This window comes from Microtus oregoni, unplaced genomic scaffold, assembly GCF_018167655.1.
Source record: "Microtus oregoni isolate MIOR12 unplaced genomic scaffold, Mior012 000000F_ref0000247, whole genome shotgun sequence".
In the NCBI taxonomy this organism is placed as follows: Eukaryota; Metazoa; Chordata; class Mammalia; order Rodentia; family Cricetidae; genus Microtus; species Microtus oregoni.
Genome location: NW_024543059.1, coordinates 25,474,209 through 25,493,005, shown reverse-complemented (window position 1 = coordinate 25,493,005; position 18,797 = coordinate 25,474,209). Strand labels below are relative to the sequence as shown.

The window sequence follows — 18,797 nt, the reverse complement described above, 5'->3', positions numbered from 1 at the left end:
CTGCAGGCGCTCATCATGGATGTACCTGAACGTCTGGCTCCCCAGATTCGTACCTTTCCAACTAGTGTGTTAAAAGAAAACTATGCTTGAGACCCATATCATGAAAGAGAGCTTATCCCTGACACGGTTTGGAGGGCCAGGACCCAGAGGCGGGATAACTCAGAGACCTAGGATAGAACCAAATAACAGGACTGGAAAAAAAAAATCTGCTACACTCATAGAGTAGTGCTAGCCCAACTATCATCGGAGAGGCTTTAGCCAGCAACTGATAGAAACAGATGCAGAGACGCATAGACAAATATTAGACAGAGCTTGGGGAAATTCTGTGGAAGCAGGGGTGGGAGGGTACCCAGTGGTATCAGGGACACCACAAGAAAACCCACAGAATCAACTAACCCGGACTCATAGGGGCTCACTGAAACTGAACCAAACACCAGGCAGCCTGCATGAGACTGATCTAAACACTCTGCATATATGTTACAGATGTGTAGCTTGTCTTTCTTGTGGGACTCCTAATAGTGAGAGTAGGGGCAGTCTTTGACTCTGTTACCTGCTTTTGGGACCCTTTTCTCTTACCTGGTTGCCTCATCCAGGCTTAATAGGAGAAGTGGTGCCTGGTCTCACTGCAACTGGACATACCACGGCTGGCCAATATCTATAGGAGGTCTGCCCTTTTCTGAAGAGAAACAGGAAAAGGAGTGAAGGGGGCAGGGTACAAAGAGGGGACTGGGAGGAGAGGAGGGAGGGGAAACTGTGGCTGGGATGTAAAAATGAAAACTAAAAACCTATGGGACATTCATTGGTTAGGAATAAGATACGAGTAAGCATTTGATCTCGCTAGCATGAGTTATCTCATAGCACGTAAGAATATCAGGAAGGGGGCTGGAGAGATGGCTCAGTGGTTAAGAGCATTGCCTGCTCTTCCAAAGGTCCTGAGTTCAATTCCCGGCAACCACATGGTGGCTCACAACCATCTGTAATGAGGTCCGGTGCCCCCTTCTGGCCTGCAGGCATACATGCAGAAAGAATATTGTATACATAATAAATAAATTAAAAAAAAGAATATCAGGAATGATGGAAGTCTGAGGATGTGTTCATCTGCTCCATCCACCCAGCCATTGTTTTGTGCTTCTTTCATTTGACAACAGTTCACGGTCCAGGCAGGCACTTTCTCAGGCACTAGAGAGTCAGCGGACAAGGCTGATGAAGGTTCTGCCCTCACTTATAAACTATGAAGTCCCATGGGCAGTTACTCCTGTATAGCACAGAAGCTAGACTAGAGAAAGATGAAGTGTACTGAAGGGTCTTCAGATGCTTAGAGTTAAATTGTCGCCAAACCAAATTTTGCTAATTTCTGCAGTTATCTAAGCATTTACAAATATACTTACATAGGTAACGACCGCGTGACCTGTTTATTGTGTAGTCAAAAGGCAACACACGCGTACCTTCAGCTCAAATATAAGAACTGCATTTATTTTCCCCCACAGAGGACTCCCAAGACCCACACTGATTTCAGGGTGTGGGTCTGTGTATGGGACAGGGAGGTCACCCTTTCCAAAGTAGTTCTGACTTAGCAGCGAGTGAGGGCGGAGCATTTAGTTAACTGTGAGTAAAGACAGCCGTGAGCAGTGAGGACCTTGGAAAATGCTCGGAACAGCAGATATTCTCTCCCTCTTGCACTGGAAAGCGCTTGAGTAGATCCACCATTTTGATTCTTTTTTTGAGACAGACTCATGTAGCTCAGGTTGGTCTCAAACTTGCTATGCTGCTGGCGAGGACCTGGAACTTCTGGTCCTTCTGCCTCCTCCTCTTGAATACTGGGATTCCAGGGGTGTACCACCACACATGGTTTATATGATGCTAGGGGTTGAAGCCAGAGAGCATTGGGCATGCTGAGCACTGTCCTAGGCGGAGTTCCATTCCCAGCCCCGAGCCATCTGACACTTTGTAGCCCTTGACACTTTGCAGCTGTCCACAGGGGAGTGCTGAAGTCAAAGTGGGGATCAGGAAGATGGAGTGGGGAGCAGTGTATTAGGAGGGGTCCCGAGCGTTGGCGCTAGCCCCGATGCGTATCCTCTTCTCTTGTTTAGGGACCACAGTGCATCCTAAATGCTCTGAAGAGGACACAAACAGCCCGAGGCAGACTTCTCAGAGTGATGGATGCACACAATTTGATCACGGAGAAAGCCATAAGGTACAGACAGTATCAATGCGTCATTCCACAGCCTGTCTGTCTTCCCAGCGACCACCTTGGTCTTTGTAGTGACTGCCGGGCAGCTCCTTGGACACCTGGGCTATGTGCTCCTCTTTGGCAGTGGGCCATGCTGATGCTGACTAAATGCCAGAAATTTCCCTGTCTTGGGATAAAGGGAATGGGGTAAGAAGTCTTTATAGTTAGACTCTTTGTGATCCAGGCTCTCAGCTAGACAAACATGAATGAAGTCAGACGAAAACTAGGAACCTGACCCCCAATATCGTTAGAGAATTAGTGAAAAAAAAAAACAAAACAAAACTGAATCTGGAATTTGGCTACACACCAGAATAAAAGCAAGGCGAATCTACCTTGCTTATCCCTCCTGCCTCCCCAGTGTGGCTGCTAGAAAGAGGAAGATGGTGTTAGGTCTTTGCATCCTCCAGTCTTGGGGGAAGGAAGGTTACAGAGTTCTTCTTAGTATCTTGGTGTCCCATATTTGATAAAAATTGGAGATTGCCCTGAAGCCAGCCCCTCTGTGCACCAGATCATGCTATTAAATCCTTAAGAGTCTGCTCTCAAACCTAACTCTTGTATATGAGACGCCACGATGCTCATTTTGTTATGCCGATTATTTGGCAATAGAAGATTCTGCAGAGGCATAAGATGTTCCGATAAATCTTGAATCATCCTTGAAAGCTGTACATGGGCAAGCATTGGTGCTTGTTGCCCGGCAGAAAGGGGCTCTTGTTTCCTTCAGCTGCTGGCAGTTGCTGGGCTAACCTAGGGCTCTGCCAGGGCTCCAAGAAGAGAATATAGTAGTTGGCTTCTTCTGGTCACTGAGTTTTAAAACTTCTTTTTAAAAGAACCAGCAGGAGTTCTGGAGCATTTGAATGTATGCATGTATGTCTGGGAATGCCTGCACACTCAAAGGCAGAATGCCAACTTAAAAAATATACTGGCCCTGGGTGATGTTGACACATGCCTTTAATCCAGTACTCAGGAGGCAGATGTAGGTGGGTCTCTGAGTTCCAGGACAGCCAGGGATACACAGAGAAACCTTGTCTGGAAAACATAAAAAAGAAAGAAAGAGAGAGACAGAAAGAAAGAAAGAAAGAAAGAAAGAGAAAAAATTACATTGGTATATATGAATTATACTCAAAGAGTTTTATATAATATCTCCCAATATATATTTTGATAATAGCCATTGTCTTCCCTCTCCCCTCCCACTGGCCCTCTTCCTTTCCCTGACTGGTCCTACTTTTACCTATCGGCTACACCACTTCCTTCAACCAGTAGCTGCCTATAGAACCTCAGGGAGGGACCGGGCCTCACAAGCTTATTTTGCTGCTATCATGGGATGCTGCGAGGCCTGGTCTTCCATAGGCTCTGGGCAGGTGCTCAGAGCTGCTGAATTCAAGAGTGCAGTGGCCATGCCTTGCCTGGAAGACATCATCCCACTGCAATCTATCTCTCCTCCCACCGGCTGGTGCCTTCTTTCTGCCCTCTTTCCCGCGATGTTCCTGAGCCTTGGAGGGGTGGTAGGATGTCACATTGGAGGTGGAGCACATGTCTGTCACTCACTCTCAGTACATTGACATTGACTATTTGTGTGTCTCCATAGTCAGCACCGGCCACTTTCAAGGTGAAGATTTTTTTGACCAAGACTAACAGCAACAGCACCCCATGGTTATTGTAACAGGCAATCATGCCCATTCAGTAAAGCAGCCTCAGTGGCTTCCCCTTTTTACAGAGCAAGATGTGAATTTGCTCCTGTAGGTCAGGCCTCACATCCAGTCCCAAAGCAACTGGCCATAGCAGACTTGGCATTGTTATTTAGCATGTTTCATAAAAACTCAGAGACAGAAATTGGAGTTCAACCTGAAGGTCAGAAAAGCAAAACAGCCAACCACTGGCTCTTACCCCCACCTCAGTCTGAAAATGGCAATCCTGCCTCCAGGAATCTCAGAATGAGACTGAGAGATGTCTCCCCCCATCTTATATTCCTCTCTAGTTCTGGAATTAAGGGTGTGCACCACTAGCACTTGGTTTCTGTGGCAAGCTAGTGTGGCTACTGGGATTAAAGGTGTGTGTCATTGCTGCCTGGTCTGTAAGGTTGGCCCGTGTGGCTGTTTTGCTTTTCTGATCCCCAGGCAAGCTTTATTTATTAAAAATACAAACGAAATGCCATTACACTATTTTATCAGTGGACCCATCCGGCCTGGTCCATCAGCGGTGTAGCACGCTGAGTCCCCAGCTGAGAATGACCGCTGAGGACAGCTCTCCACAGCATCCTGGTCACACCTCTTGACATCATCTGGGCTGCCCAGCAGGGAGCAGGCTTCTAGTTCCAGCTTGATATCCTGTTATCCTTTGGCCAGAACACATGGTATTTTCAGCAGTAGATCTTGTCCTGTAGTTCTGATGTAGTCATGGTACAGTAGCCTATATTGTTCTGGAACCCCTGCTTTCTTCCTGTCCTATAACTCTGTTCTGGAACCTCTGGGTCCTCCCTGTCCTGTAACTCATACAGAGTATCCCATACGGAGCAGCCTATCGCTAGCACCAGGATTTCCATTTAATAATCTGTGCAAACTGCTTCATTCACACGGAATAACCCCGGTTAAGCAAGGCCTGGGAGGTGTGCCTAGCATTTTTGAAGCTCTGTAGAAACTGGGTATGGTTGTTCACACCTGGAAGTCCAACCCTAAGGAAGTAGAGACAGGAAGATCAGTCATTCTTAGCTTCATGGAGAGTTCAAGGACAGCCTGGACACTGAGACTCCATCCCAAGCAAGCAAGCAAACGAGCAAACAAACAGCACAGACACTCCCGGCCCCCTTTCATTGTAGAGTTGTGTCATGGTGTCTATGGAAGCCGGTTTCTTTCTTTCTTTCTTTCTTTCTTTCTTTCTTTCTTTTTGTTCGTTTGCTTTTCTTTATTTTATTTTTTTGTTATTATTATTTATTTACTTATTTATTAAAGATTTCTGTCTCCTCCCCGTCACCGCCTCCCATTTCCCTCCCCCTCCCCCAACCAACTCCCCCTCTCTCATCAGCCGGAAGAGCAGTCAGGGTTCCCTGCCCTGTGGGAAGTCCAAGGACCACCCACCTCCATCCAGGTCTAGTAAGGTGAGCATCCAAACAGCCTAGGCTCCCACACAGCTAGTACATGCAGTAGGATCAAAACCCAGTGCCATTGTTCTTGACTTCTCAGCAGTCCTCATTGTCCACTATGTTCAGTGAGTCCGGTTTTATCCCATGTGGAAGCCGGTTTCAAGACCCTCCTTGGATGCCCTAAGTTGGATGCTCAAGTCCCCCCTGTAAAATGGTGTCCTTGTTTGACTCATCCTCCCATGCACGTGGCATCAGCTCTCAATGACCTGGGCACCCAGTGCAGTATAAATATCACATAAATCGATGTTCAGTACTGTGGAGGGTAATGATGTGAGAAGTTGGGCATGCCCAGTGTGGCCTGAGCTGCTTTGGAGTAGTCTGACTTGTGTTTAATTGAATCCGTTCATCCCTCAAATGCTGGGGCCGACTGCACGGCTTCCTTGCTCTGCTCTGACCTACTCGAGTCTTGGCTGGGATGTCCTTTGGCTTTATCCAGTTAATATGTGCACCCATGACAAAATGTCATTTCCCTGTGGCTAGCTGGTATGTTCGAACACGGCTTATCGCCTTTAATCTCAGCAGGAAGTATAGGGACCAACCCAGTCAGGTCAGCCTAGACCCTTCTTGTCTAGTATTGTCCAGGATGACCTCATCAGAATGTTTGAGGTGAACGCCTTTGGCTTACTGTCTGATTTCAGGCGTGGATCGCTGAAGAACGGGAGACACAGAGTGACCAAGAATGTGTCAAAAGAGAGGAGGAAGCTGAGATGCCCCTGAGACCCTCCTGGGATGAGACGGAGGGCAAGGGAGCCAAGAGGACAGTTGCAGTCGCTGGGCTGGCTGGTGATCTGTGGCAGAAGCGTGCGCGGCAAGCTCCTAACTCCTCAGAGGCTCATCTGGCTTCATCAGGATCTGAGCCTGAGGGTTTGAAGTGGCCCTGAATAGTCTCTGGTGCTGGAGACAGTGTCTATGGGTCCTGCCTATCTCTGCTCACCTTTTAGGCTCTGGGCTGAGGGAGTCTGGAGCAGTGCTGGGGTAGGCCGAATATGCTCTGTAAAGTAAAATGGCTTCCATTCCCTAGGAATATGGTATGCATGGGGCCGTGTAAAGGGATCTCTTAGTGGAAATGAACTCAGAGACGGGCCATGGTCTCGACCCATGATAAGCCTTCAGCCCTGTTGGGACCTCAGAATGCAGCTCCAGAGGTTTTCAGGCAGACGAGTTCCTTCTCTGGGGACTTGCCAGTCACTTCAGAGCTCCTTGAGGGCAAACACCAGGGGTGTCCACTATGCCAGGGTCAGGTGGTGCCCACTGTGGGCCCAGTGGGTTCAGCCTATTGCGTTCCACTGTCTGGACATGGGGTAGGGTTCCTCGTAGAGAAGGCTGGTCTGGTACTTTATGTTTCCTGAATGGTCAAAAGACTCATGCCGTGGAACCTCAGTTACTTATGTATTTTATTCATCAAAGCACCCAGTGATGTGGGAGGTCCTTCTGTACATGTGTTGCTTTTATTGGTGAATGAATAAAGAAGCTGCTTTTGGCCAGTGGCTTAATAGAATATAGACAGGCTGGAAGAGCTCTATATAGAGAGAGTAGACGGAGTCAGGGAGACACCATGGAGCCACCAGAGGGGAAACATATGAGCTGCCAGTTGGAACCTTGCCGGTAGGCTACAAGCCTCATAGTAAAATATAAAATAATGGAAATGGGTTAATTCTAGATGTAAGAGCTAGCTAGCAATACACTTAAGTGATTGGCCAAGCAATGATTTAATTAATACAGCTTTTGTGTGATTATTTCGGGGCTGAGCAGCCGGGAGCAAAGAAGCAGTCCCTACAATAGCCTGGCTCTCTGCTCATCTCTACATACATGAATACATACATACATACAACTCTCCTTTCCTCTCTCTTCTTCTTCCTTCACCTCTTCTCTTCATCTCTTCCCCTTCATTTATCCATTTATCTTTTTATATCTATCTATCTATCTATCTATCTATCTATCTATCTATCTAATATATATCTCCCTATAGTCCCTGAGTCACTTCTGTATCCTCTATCAGTCTGTCTTCCCTTACTTCCATCCAACTTTCCATCCATCTATCCACCCACCCATCTACCCACCCACCCACCCACCCACCCATCCATCCATTTGCCCATCCATCCATCCATCCATCCATCCATCCATCCATCCATCCATCCATCCATTCTTCCACCCATGCACCCAGTGTCTTTTCTGTTTTGAGCAAGTCCTGTGCTATGCTTGGGAGATTTAACCGAGGCCTGATTTTAGCTCCAGGGAGCTTCTTTGTCTGGAGGGCTGATCTTGAGTGTCCATTGTAGTGTTCATCCCTCTCATACTCACAGCAAAGAGGGAGGAGCCTACTGTAAGGAAAGCTCCCTTCAGGAATACTGTGATGCCCCTGTTTGCATGTGGGATCTGCGAAGGAGACCCAGACCTCAGAAGCAGACTGTGCATCTGAGAGGTGCTTGGTGTGAGACCCCACACCTCCTTTAACACATGGTCCATGTACTGTGAAGATTTTGTGTTTCCTGTTTATATGAAAGTTAACTTATAAGTATCTCTGAAATTTAATAAAGTTAACATTCAATAAAACCATCTGTGTACTAATAGCTTCATTTTATGACTTTCGAGGTGACCAAGTGTTAGAAGAGGTTCTCTGGCCCAGAGCAGCACCCACCATGATGGGCACAGTGGTTGCCAGCACTGGGGTTGGTGCAGGGTGCCTTCTGTGCAGGGTTAGTAAGGAGCTCTTGCTTGCGTCAGTATATGATGAGCTGGTTTATGGAAGATATCAATTCTTTGTAACTCAGGCTACACAAACTCGCCACCTTTATGTCTTGGCCTCTATAGTGCTGGAATGACAATGCCCTGAGGGGCATTCTTATTGCTTTCAAACAGCTGTTGCTAATATAATTTAGAGACCGTGGAAGTGCTATTCAGGATTCTGCAACCTCTGCCCCATCAGTTTCCCAGAGAAGCCTGGTGTCCATTGACATCCTTTCCCTTTGCTCTGTGCCACCATCCCTAGGTATCCTTAGGTATCACCATCATCCGCATTCTCTGGTTACAGACTTCCCTGCTCTGAGCATGTCATATCTTAGTGACCTTTGGCAATTGAGTTTATTCTCCTAGCATGACAATATTCAGAGATCTGTCTACGTTGTAGCGTGTATCAGCACTCCTTTATTTTTCATGACTAAATAATATTCCACCACATGGATAAGTGGTGTTGCATCTATTCATTCACCTACTGTCTGATGGGCTTTGGGATTGAGTTCTAGCTTTGGCTAGAACAATACTATTAAGGTTATCGCTTCTAATTTGCAGTTCCCTGACTGCCAAGGAAACTGGGAACTTTTTAGAGTATTTATTGGTTATTTGTGTTTCTTCTTTTGAGAAGTATTTGTTTAGTTCATTGGCCAGTTTATCTAGTGGCTTTTTATTAGTGTTTAATTTTTACAGTTTTTTATATCATATAGACGACTCCTCTGTAACTTGTTCAATTTTAATGCCAACTTGCCATAAATTAGAATCAAAGGGAACCTCACCTAAGAAGTGCCTGGCCTGATTGATGTGACAAGACCTACCCTGATTGTGGGTGGCACCTTCAGGTAGCAGTGCAGAGGTAAAAGGGGTGTGGTAGAAAGATCATTTGCCATCTGCTCACTTGGCCTCCCTCCTGTGGCTGAGTGGCTTTGCCCATTGTTTCCAGTGTTTCCAGGCTTTCGTTGTGGACTAAGGACCAATGTTTCCCCAGGAATCTTCTAGATCTCAAACACCAGATTGGGCATTGGGACTGCTGAGGTACCCAGCCTTGTGGACTGAGAAACTACCAGTCCCCCTTTAATGAGAGACAGCAATTGTGGGACTCCTACTGCTGAGACACCAGCCTCAGGGACTGAGTAACTACTAGTTCTCAGCTCTTAACAGTTACCCTGCTATTGTTTCTACCTAAAGCTAACCTACTAAATTATTCTGTCTATCATCTATCTTTCTGTCTCTCTGCCTATCTATCTATCTATCTATCTATCTATCTATCTATCTAATCTATCTCCTATCTACCTACCTACATCTATCTATCTATCTATCTATCTATCTATCTATCTATCTATCTATCTATCTGGTTTGAATGAGAATTCCTCCCCCACCCCCATATACACATATATTTAAATGTTAGGTCCCCAGTTGGTAGAACTGTTTGGGAAGGTTTGCTGAAGTAGGTGTGGTTTTGTTGGAGGAAGTGTGTCAGTGGAGATGGAGTGGGGTGGGGTTTGAAGTCCATGACAAGCCTAGTTTCTCTCTGTCTGCTGCCTGTGGATCAGGATATAAAGCTCTCAGCTCCTTCTCTAGTATCATGCCTGCCTACCTGCCATCCCACTCCACATCACGATGGTAATGAAGCTATAAGCAGGCTCCCAACTAAATGCTTTGTTGTATAAGTTGCCTTGGTTATGGTGTCTTCTTACAGCAATAGAACAGTAAGACAGCAGTTGGTACCAGGAGTGGAGTATTGCTGTGACAAGCTGACCATGCTGTTTGTTGGAGGAATATGGAAGACTTTGGGACTTTGTACAAGAAAAGTGGTTGGATGCTTTAAGCCTGGCTTAATGGGCCATCCTAGTAGGAGCGTGGAGGACAGTGGTGCTGGAGATATGTGGAACTGTGTAGGCCCAGCTCTTTAAGTTTCTGGGGAAGAACTATTAGCAGGTGGCCTAGAGATCATTCTTGTGATATTCTGGCAAAGAATGCGACTGATTTTTCTCCTTGTTTTAAAAATCTGCCTGAGCATAGTTGAAGAGTTTTGTATGGCTACTCTTGGCAGAGGAGATTTCAAGACTGTCTAGTATTGACTGTGTCATGTGGTCATTAGTGACCACTCTTCTGCAATCTACAATGAGAAACACAAAATGTACAGTTTGAGAAGAAAGGGAACACCAGAACGTGTAATGTGGGAGCCAAGTTCTGTGCTCAGGTTGTTAAAAAAAAAAGGCTTGTTTCTAAATGGAATAGAGGGAGTGGTAACCTCAGTGCAGGACACACCCAGCTAATCCTGCAACCTGTGAAAGAAAAGGCCCAAGGGATTTCCTAGGCTTCAACAACAACAGCAGCATCACCAGCAAAAATAATGAGGAAAGCTTAGGCAAATGAAAATCAAATGGGGGTGTGGGAGGGGAAGGTTATAGCTCCAGCAAGCAGAAGAATTTAGCAGCTTTGGCCACAAAGCTTTATCAAGGAATCTACAGGAAAGGGACTGTGGAATGTTCCTCTGTGGTTAGAGGAAGCCGCAGAGACCAGGTGTGGGGCAAGGGTCTCTCTGTATGGAGACCCTTAGCGACGACTGTGTGAAGCTGTGGAGGCAATGTCTGAATTACATTGGAGACCCCAAGATGTTGGAGATGCCAGAGCTGTGGGATACCTGCCAAGGAGAGCTGCTAACAGGGAGTGGAACCAGCCCAAGAGAGAGAAGTGTGAGGTTGTCAACGAAACTGGAAGGAGTTGGCGATCCAAAGAGCCTTTGACATCAGATGTGAAGAGGCAGAGTTTGGAGTTTGCCCAGCTGGGTTTCAGTCTTGCTTTGGTCCAGTATTTCCTCACAATGCCCCTCTTTCTTCCCTTTTGTAATGGTAATGTATATCCTGTGCCACTGAAGGTTGGAAGTATGTAATTTGCTTTTTGATTTTATAGGAGATTCCAGTTAAGAGATTGCCTTGAGTCTCAGAAGAGACTTTGGACTTTAAAACTTTATTGAGACTGCAAGACTACAGGGACTCTTGAACTTGGACTAAATGCATTTTGCATTATGATATGACCCCAAGTCTGTGGGGGCTTGAACAAGAATGGCCCCATAGGTTCATTTGTTTGAATGCTTGGTCCCCAGTTATTGGAATGGTTTGGGAAAAATTATGAGGTGTGGCCTTATTGGAGGAGATATGTCACTGGGGTGGGCTTTGTGGTTTTAAAAGCCCACGCCAGGCCCAATGTCTCTCTCTACTCTCTGCCTATTGGTTAGGATGTAGCTCTTAGCTACTTCTCCAGCACCATGCCTCCCTGCTCCCTGCTGTAATGATAATGGACTAATCCCCCGAGCCAGGCCCAATGTCTCTCTCTACTCTCTGCCTATTGGTTAGGATGTAGCTCTTAGCTACTTCTCCAGCACCATGCCTCCCTGCTCCCTGCTGTAATGATAATGGACTAATCCCCCGAAGCTGTAAGCAAGCCTCCAATGAAATGCTTTCTTTATATGTTGCCTTGGTCATGGTGTCTCTTCACAACCATAGAACACTAACTAAGATGGTACATGTGTACACATGGATCACATCCCGTTGGTTCTGTTCTTTTTAAGAACGCATACATTCTGTTTACAGGAGACAATCCGGATGTCCGAATTTGCAGTTTTCTTTGTAGACTATTACGGGTCTGCAGCTAAAAAGGGCTTCCTTCCAAAACCTGGAGTAGGCAGTGGAATCCAGGGCCTCACAGACATCTAGCCAAGGACTCTGCTACCCAGTCCTGCAGATGGAGTTTTAAATTACGTCCTTGAGCTTTCATTGGAGAAGCTGTGTATATTAGTCGGAATTCTCTAGAGAAACAAAACTTAGAGAATGAATTTCTCGCTATATATAGAAAGGACACTCATTAGAATGACTCACAGGCTATGGTCCTGCTAATCCAACAATGGCTGCCTAGGAACAGAAGGTTCAGTACTTGTTCTGTCCATGAATCTGTATATCTCAGCTGGCCTTCAGTATATGACAGAATCCTGAAGGTGTAGGCTCTAATGCTAGTGAAGGAATGGACTTGTCAGTGAGAATGGGAGCAAGCAGGCAAAGAGAACAAGCATCCTTCTTCCATGTCCTTATATAGGTTTCCAGGAGAAGGTGTGACCCAGATCAGAGGTGGGTCTTCCTACCTCCCAAGATGTATCTTCCCACTTCATAGATTAGGATTAGATGTGGATCATCCCACTTCAAATTAAGCAAAAATCCCTCTCAGGCTTGCCTCTCCATTTTTGGGTTTTAGTTAATTCCAGATGTAGTCAAGTTGACAACTGAGAGTAACCGTCACAGTGAGAGACACATGTTTCTGCTCAGACTCTTCCTCTATTTCCAGGCACAAAATATTGCTGTGGAAGCAGGAGAGAAAGCAGTGTAAGTGGCTGCAGCAATCCAGGTGCTCCCGTGAAGGTTCAAGGACTGCTGAATGGAACTGGCTAATTCTAGTAACATCATTTTCCATCTGTCAAGTCCCCTTCACAGTTCTTTGGGATTCTTGACAATGAGCAGACAGAGGGAAGGCAGAACCAGGGAAGCTAGTAAGTATGAGGATGGCAGGTTTGTGGAAAGCCTTAGTGGTACTGGAAATGCAAATCAAGACCAGGATGGGATGCTCCCTGCCCCCCAACACATGTCATACAGTGGTCATGACCACGCAGTACCAGGTGTCAGAAGTGGCACTCAGGGGTGCTCTGGGATGTGGAGATACAGAGTTGATAAGCAGTGCTATGATGCTCCATTTAAAAAATGAAAATAAAAAAGTACTTTAGGGTGTTTTGTCTGTTTTTGATCTTGCTATGTAGCCCTAGTTGGTCTTGTACTAGCCAACCTCCTGCCTCAGTTTACTGAATGCTGGGGAGGGAGTTTTGCAGATCAGACCCAGGGCCTTCTACATGCTAGACTGTTGCTTAGTTACTGAGCTACTCCCTGTAGGAGCCAGCCATGATAAGCTAAATATGAGCAGATCACCCAAAGAAAGTTCTTTACTTCCAACCATTATCACCTGCCAGAGTAGGACTCAGCCATCGATAAATTTAATAGAGGCCTGAGTCTCAGTAGTTTACCCTGAAGCAATACCTGGTTGCAGGAAGGACCATAAACTGAGATTACCTGACCACCACCCAAGAACAGACCATTCAAAGGAAATGCCTAACATTCCAACCGCTGTAGATAGGATCACCTGCCAGCACACACTCACCAGGACACCCCTAGACAAGTGTTAGCCAATCAGGGGTCCCGAACCTCAGAAACCCCTCACCCCCACCTTTACTACTATAAAAATTCTACTCTAACTGAGCTCGGGGCTCTCTGTTTATTCCAATATATTGGATATGTGGAGAGACTGAGTTTGCAAACTTGCATAAACTAAAGGCTGTTTGCTTTTACATATGGGACTTGGTCTGCTTGTTGGCTTTTGGAGCTTTGCAGATTTGGGCATAACAGTCCCCAATCCAGGAAATAATAATAGACCTAGCCTGTTGCCTATCGATGGGTAATGTCGGGACAGACGCTGTGCAGTTCCAAGCCTTGTTGGTCCTGGTGGACATGTATGGACCAACAACCCTAGAAGAATCCTCTGATAGCCCAAGAGCTGATGCCGGGGACAGAAGCCTTTAACTGGTACACGGGAAAGGTGCCACCTCATTCCTTACTGTGTTCCCTTCATTTACAGGTTTCTCCATTTGGGGATTCAACGACTCATGAAAAGTATGTTTTCAAAAGTTGCTGGTGTCACCAAACATGAAAACCTGCTTTCCCTTGTCAATGTCCTCCCCTTCCCCCCTCAATGGCACAGTTTAACAACTATTTGCACACCAGGTACTGTGTGTCATCTAGAGATGGGCTCGCCTTTAGGGAGAGTCTGTGCACACCCTGTCCATAGGCATCACTTTCTACCAAACACCGGAGAGTCTCAGTTCCTGGCGTGGGGTGCTGTCCTAGGACCTGTCCCAGTGGGATTCCAGAGGGTGTGTTTAGTTCTGACCTGCACAGTTTACGCTCACGCGTGTGTAATTAGGACTAGGTTGTACGCCATACTTCCCCAAGCTTCACCATGGTTCCAAACTCTGCCCTACTGAATGGCAGAGAGTCCAGTCTAGGTGATTCGTCACATTCCAGTGTCACCCCCAAGAGGACCGTACTTCTTTCTTCCTGTAGTTTACCGGAAGAGCGGAGGCTTGCGCATGCCCGAATATCCCTTCTTGCCTCACGGCTGGTCGCACCTCCATTGTCGTTCCTGGGCTCACACTCCTGGCCATGTGGGCCACAGGAACTGAGCTGGTGGTGGCCTTTACCGGTTTAAGTCCTTCCTGTGACCCAGTTGGTACCAACTAATGCCCGTGTGCGCCCCCTCCCGCTCCCATCCCCCATAGCGACCATGAAGTTACATGTTACTTGCGGGTTTCCGTCTTCCCATTTGGCTATTTTGCTTGTGACCTCTCTTCCCAAGATGGCATAGCTTTGCTTTGGGTCTCCTGAAACCCTAGGCAGTCCTCTCCCTAGCTCTGGGACTCAGGCCACTTCTGAGTGCCATCTTCTCAGAGGACTTCAGGTAAGCTGCTGTTAAGCTGAGCATCTGCTTGGTGTTAGGCTGGTACCCTACACACACAGGGCTTCGGGAGCTCTAATCACGTAGTCCAACCTGGAGCAAGGGTAAGGTACAAGTGACATCTTACAAGATGATGGTAGGATGCTAGCGCCTTGCCGGAGGCTGCTTTTTGTATAGAACCTGCTGATTGCTTTCACTGATAAGAATCCTTAGGCATCTCTGTCTCGTCCCGCCCCCCTCCCCTACTCCAGCGAAGGCTTGGGAGGTGTCCTGGAGAAGTCAGAAGCGGGATAGCAACATCATTTGAATCTCATTTTCCTCTAAACACTACTTGTCAGCAGGTCTCGGCGGATCTCTGTGAGTTCGAGGCCAGCCTGGTCTACAAGAGCTAGTTCCAGGACAGGAACCAAAAGCTACGGAGAAACCCTGTCTCGAAAATCCCCCCCAAAAAAACCCAACCAAACAAACAAACAAAAAACCCCAAAACAAAAACAAACAAACAAACAAAAAACCCCAAGACTCAATGAGAACAAAAACCAATCCGCTCAGGCAAGCGCTTCTGGGTTCCGGAAGCAATGCCTGCAGTTGCCACACGATGGCAGCCTCGCACAAACCAAGGCCGCCCGCGCTTGCTCCGGAGCTCTAACCTGCATCTTGCAAAGTCCCGTGAGACCCTCTCCACCTTCCCGGCGATACGAACTCCCCCAGGGAAAGAAAGCGAGAGCTCCTGAGCATCTGTATGTGGCGTAACAGAGCGCATTTGCTTTTAAAAGAGGCTAGGCTGGTCCACCCCACTTCCCAAATTTGAGTGATGTGACCTAGAAAATACAGTGGAGACGTCTCAACAGGGCCTTCTGTGATTGCTGCTTCTCGTTCTCTTCCTTTCTCCTCCGCGTCTCCTTTTCCTCCTTTCCCTGGCTTCCAATTTCTTCTTTCTCCTCCACGCCTTCTCTCCCTGATAAAAATCTTAAGCCTGCATCAGGAGTACAGATTTTACAGCGCTGTAATTTTGTCACTAACCTCTTAAACTCGGCAATAAGTAAATTAATTCCTTCGTAACTCCTCCCCCAAAAGCCCAACAGGCGCCCCCTGTGGGGCGGCCAGGAAGCTGCTAGCTTCTCCATCCCTGACTTGGATGCCCAAAGCTGGGGCGGTGGGTAAGGGGGCGGGGCACGACACTGACGCGGACGGGACGAGGACGGGGACCGGACCACTCTTCCTGTTCTTCATGTAGTTCCCTCCGGCTTGCTTCTCTCCTCTGTACATCATGCACAGCCTTGGCAGCTTCCAGCCAGACCACAGCCTATGAGTGACAATAACCCCCTCTCCCTTTAATGTATATATTCTATGAATTCTGCTCCTTTAGAGAGCTCTAACTAAGAAGGGAGGATAAGTGGGGCTTACAGAAGATTAAACTTGTTCCAGCCTTGAGGGCACTCTAATTGTGCCCGTTGGAGAACTGTCACAACCTTTGAGGGTCCTGGAGACTTTTGCCTTTGGGAGCTTTCCCTACATAAAGACAGTAAAAATTACATTTTTGCTACTATAGTGGTAAAATGTTAAATTTTATCCAGGATAGACTGCATTTTTTTTCGGTTTTTCTGGACAGGGTTTCTTTGTAGTTTTGGAGCCTGTCCTGGAACTAGCACTTGTAGACCAGGCTGGCCTCAAACTCACAGAGATCCGCCTATCCCTGCCTCCCAAGTGCTGGAATTAAAGCTGTGTGCCACCACTGCCCAGCTCTTCTGCTTCACATTTTAAACCAATCAGAACCCTTTCATGGGCCATAGGTGCTGCTTCTAATGCTTAGCTCCAGCATTAATTTTCCCAGTGTGTCTGCGTGCTCCAGAGGGCGGCGTCTCCGTACTGACCACTCCTGATAGGATGAGTGCACCTTTTGGCCTAAGTGTCAAACTTAGGATGTCGGGGACTGTAGTGTATGGAAAGACGGGTGGGATGGCGCTGTCTGGACCAGCACAGGAACTGTGCTGTGTAAGTAAGTCTTAGCGTGGGACACCTCTGGCGACAGTCTTGCCAAGATTCTTAGAATGCAGATGGTGCGGGCACAGGCTTCACTGGTCACCTGGCTGCTGCATTTGTCTTGTGGTCTTTGTCAACCAAAGGCTGGCCCTGCCTTTACCTCCTGGTGGTCCTGCCTCCTGCATGGGTTAGAGAAGACATGCCCCATGCTAAGTGTTGTTGGCCTCTCTCCTGTCCCTGGCTTTTCCTAAAGAGTTGCAGGCAGAGGAGCCCAGAACTCTGCCAGTACAGCCAGTAACAAGAGCAGGGCAGACCAGGCGAACATTGGAGGCCCACAGGGAGAAGCCTAGGTAGGAATGCAGACTGTTAGCATCGGAGACCAGAGGGCTGTTCTGGGTGAGGGCTGTGTGCTCTCTGCGTTTCTATTGGAGAAAGTTTCTGTAGGAAGGCCTCGGTGACCTGCACCAGGTGTCCTGGGCTGGCCAGCTCCTTCCCATGACCAGCCTGAAAATCGAGGGAACCTGGTTACAGTGACCCCTTTAGGACCCTTAACAATACCAAGCAGTATAGGTTTTGTGAACAGTTTGCTTTTGTGTGTGTGTGTTTTAAATTTTCAATAACATTTTTTTTCATTTATTTTATATACTAACTGCAGCTTCCCTCCCTCCTCTCCTCCAGACCCCTACCTTCCCACCTACTTCATCCCCATCCACTTCTCCATCTCCATTCAGAAAAGGGCAGTCTCCCCCTGGACTTGAACACATGGCACATTAAGTTGAGGCAGGACCGAGCTCCTCTCCCTGCATCAAGGCTGGGGAAGGCAACCCCTCATGGGGAACAGGTTCCCCAAAGTCAGCTAAGTGCCAGGGAGAGGTGCTGATCTCACTGCTAGGAGCCTTACACACAGGCCAAGCTACTCAACTGTCACACACATGCAGAGGGCCTACGTCGGTCCCATGCAGGCTCCCTAACTGTTGTTCCAGAGTCCATGAGCTCCCACAAGCCCAGGTCAGCTGTCTCTGTGGCTTCCCCGCCATGACCCCCGCTGGCTTCTGCGTTTCTTACGGAGGTGGAAGCAAAGGTTGGTGGGTTTAAGGCTGCAAAGACCAAAGGCACAGTCCAGAGGCACCACGATTTTCCTTAGTATGGTTCGGCACGGCGTCCTAGTGGCCACTAGATGGCGCTGCTGCACTTCCCTTCGGGCGCTGCACAGCGTTTCTGCTTAAGGCTTCCCGAGTCCCACAGGAGTCCCAGTTTAAAAAAACAACGTGCCGCGGTGAGATGAGGCCTATTTCACTAAGATAGCCAGGAAATGACATGCAGCCACGAGGCTTTGACTAAGGGGAACTATGGGATTGTAGCAGGAAAGTCACATAGAACGTTACAAATCTCCCTTTTGCCCTGCAGACTCCCCTAACTCCAGTTCACTCCACTCTACCAGGGACTCTAGGGGTCCACAGTCACTAGCTTCCGTTGGGAGAAGAGCACCTGCAAAAGTGGGGGGACAGGCTCTTTTTTTTTAAAGGGGACTTTCTGATCTGATTGAATGCCTACTTCTTTGAGCATCAATGCATTAATCCAGCCGTGTCCAGGTTGATACTGGCAAGAGACCCCTAGAAGGCCTCAAGAGAGAAAGGACCCCGAGTCTGGGTATGAGAGGCTGTGAGGGAAGCAGCGTGACAGGGTCAGGAACATAGCGGGCTTAGGCTAGTTTAGCGTCAGAGCACAGTGTGACCACAGGGAGGCAGCATGGACCCTGCAGGAGACTGGAGGTGACCACCAGTGATAAATCACTTCCCCAGGTGGCAGAGAACTTTGAAGCCATGATAGTAATAAGAATAAAGGTAGCCGCCCAAATGGCCTCATTTAATCCAACCTCACAGCGGCTAGAAGGGAGGGAGCACAGCTGGGAAAAATCCGGAGCTCAGGCGGGAAACACATTAAAGCAGGGTGGGGATAGAATTTCAAATCAAGCCTGAATCCAGGGCCTCCTCTTCGAGCCCCCTGTCCTCAGGGATCTTGTAGTAGAAGTTTCAGAGAGCCCTGCTGTCCCTACGGAGGAGGCTTCTCTATCTGGGGGGCTTCTTGAGATTCATCTCTGTTCACTGCCATTCGGGCCACAAAGGGAGCCACAAGGTAGCATCTGGTAGCTCTGTTGCGTACCCTGTG

The 18,797-nt window shown here is 47.7% G+C and overlaps 1 protein-coding gene across 1 annotated transcript in view; it reads left to right on the top strand.

Moving 5' to 3' along the window:
- Positions 1-7,010, top strand: part of LOC121450791 (protein FAM169B-like) — a 77,901-nt gene extending 70,891 nt beyond the window's left edge. Inside the window, exons 8-9 of the mRNA XM_041656088.1 lie at positions 2,091-2,194; positions 6,005-7,010. Coding sequence (XP_041512022.1) covers positions 2,091-2,194; positions 6,005-6,247 — 347 coding nt within the window. The 3' untranslated portion in view covers positions 6,248-7,010. The remainder of the gene's footprint in view (positions 1-2,090; positions 2,195-6,004) is intronic.
- The last annotated feature ends 11,787 nt before the right edge of the window (positions 7,011-18,797 follow it).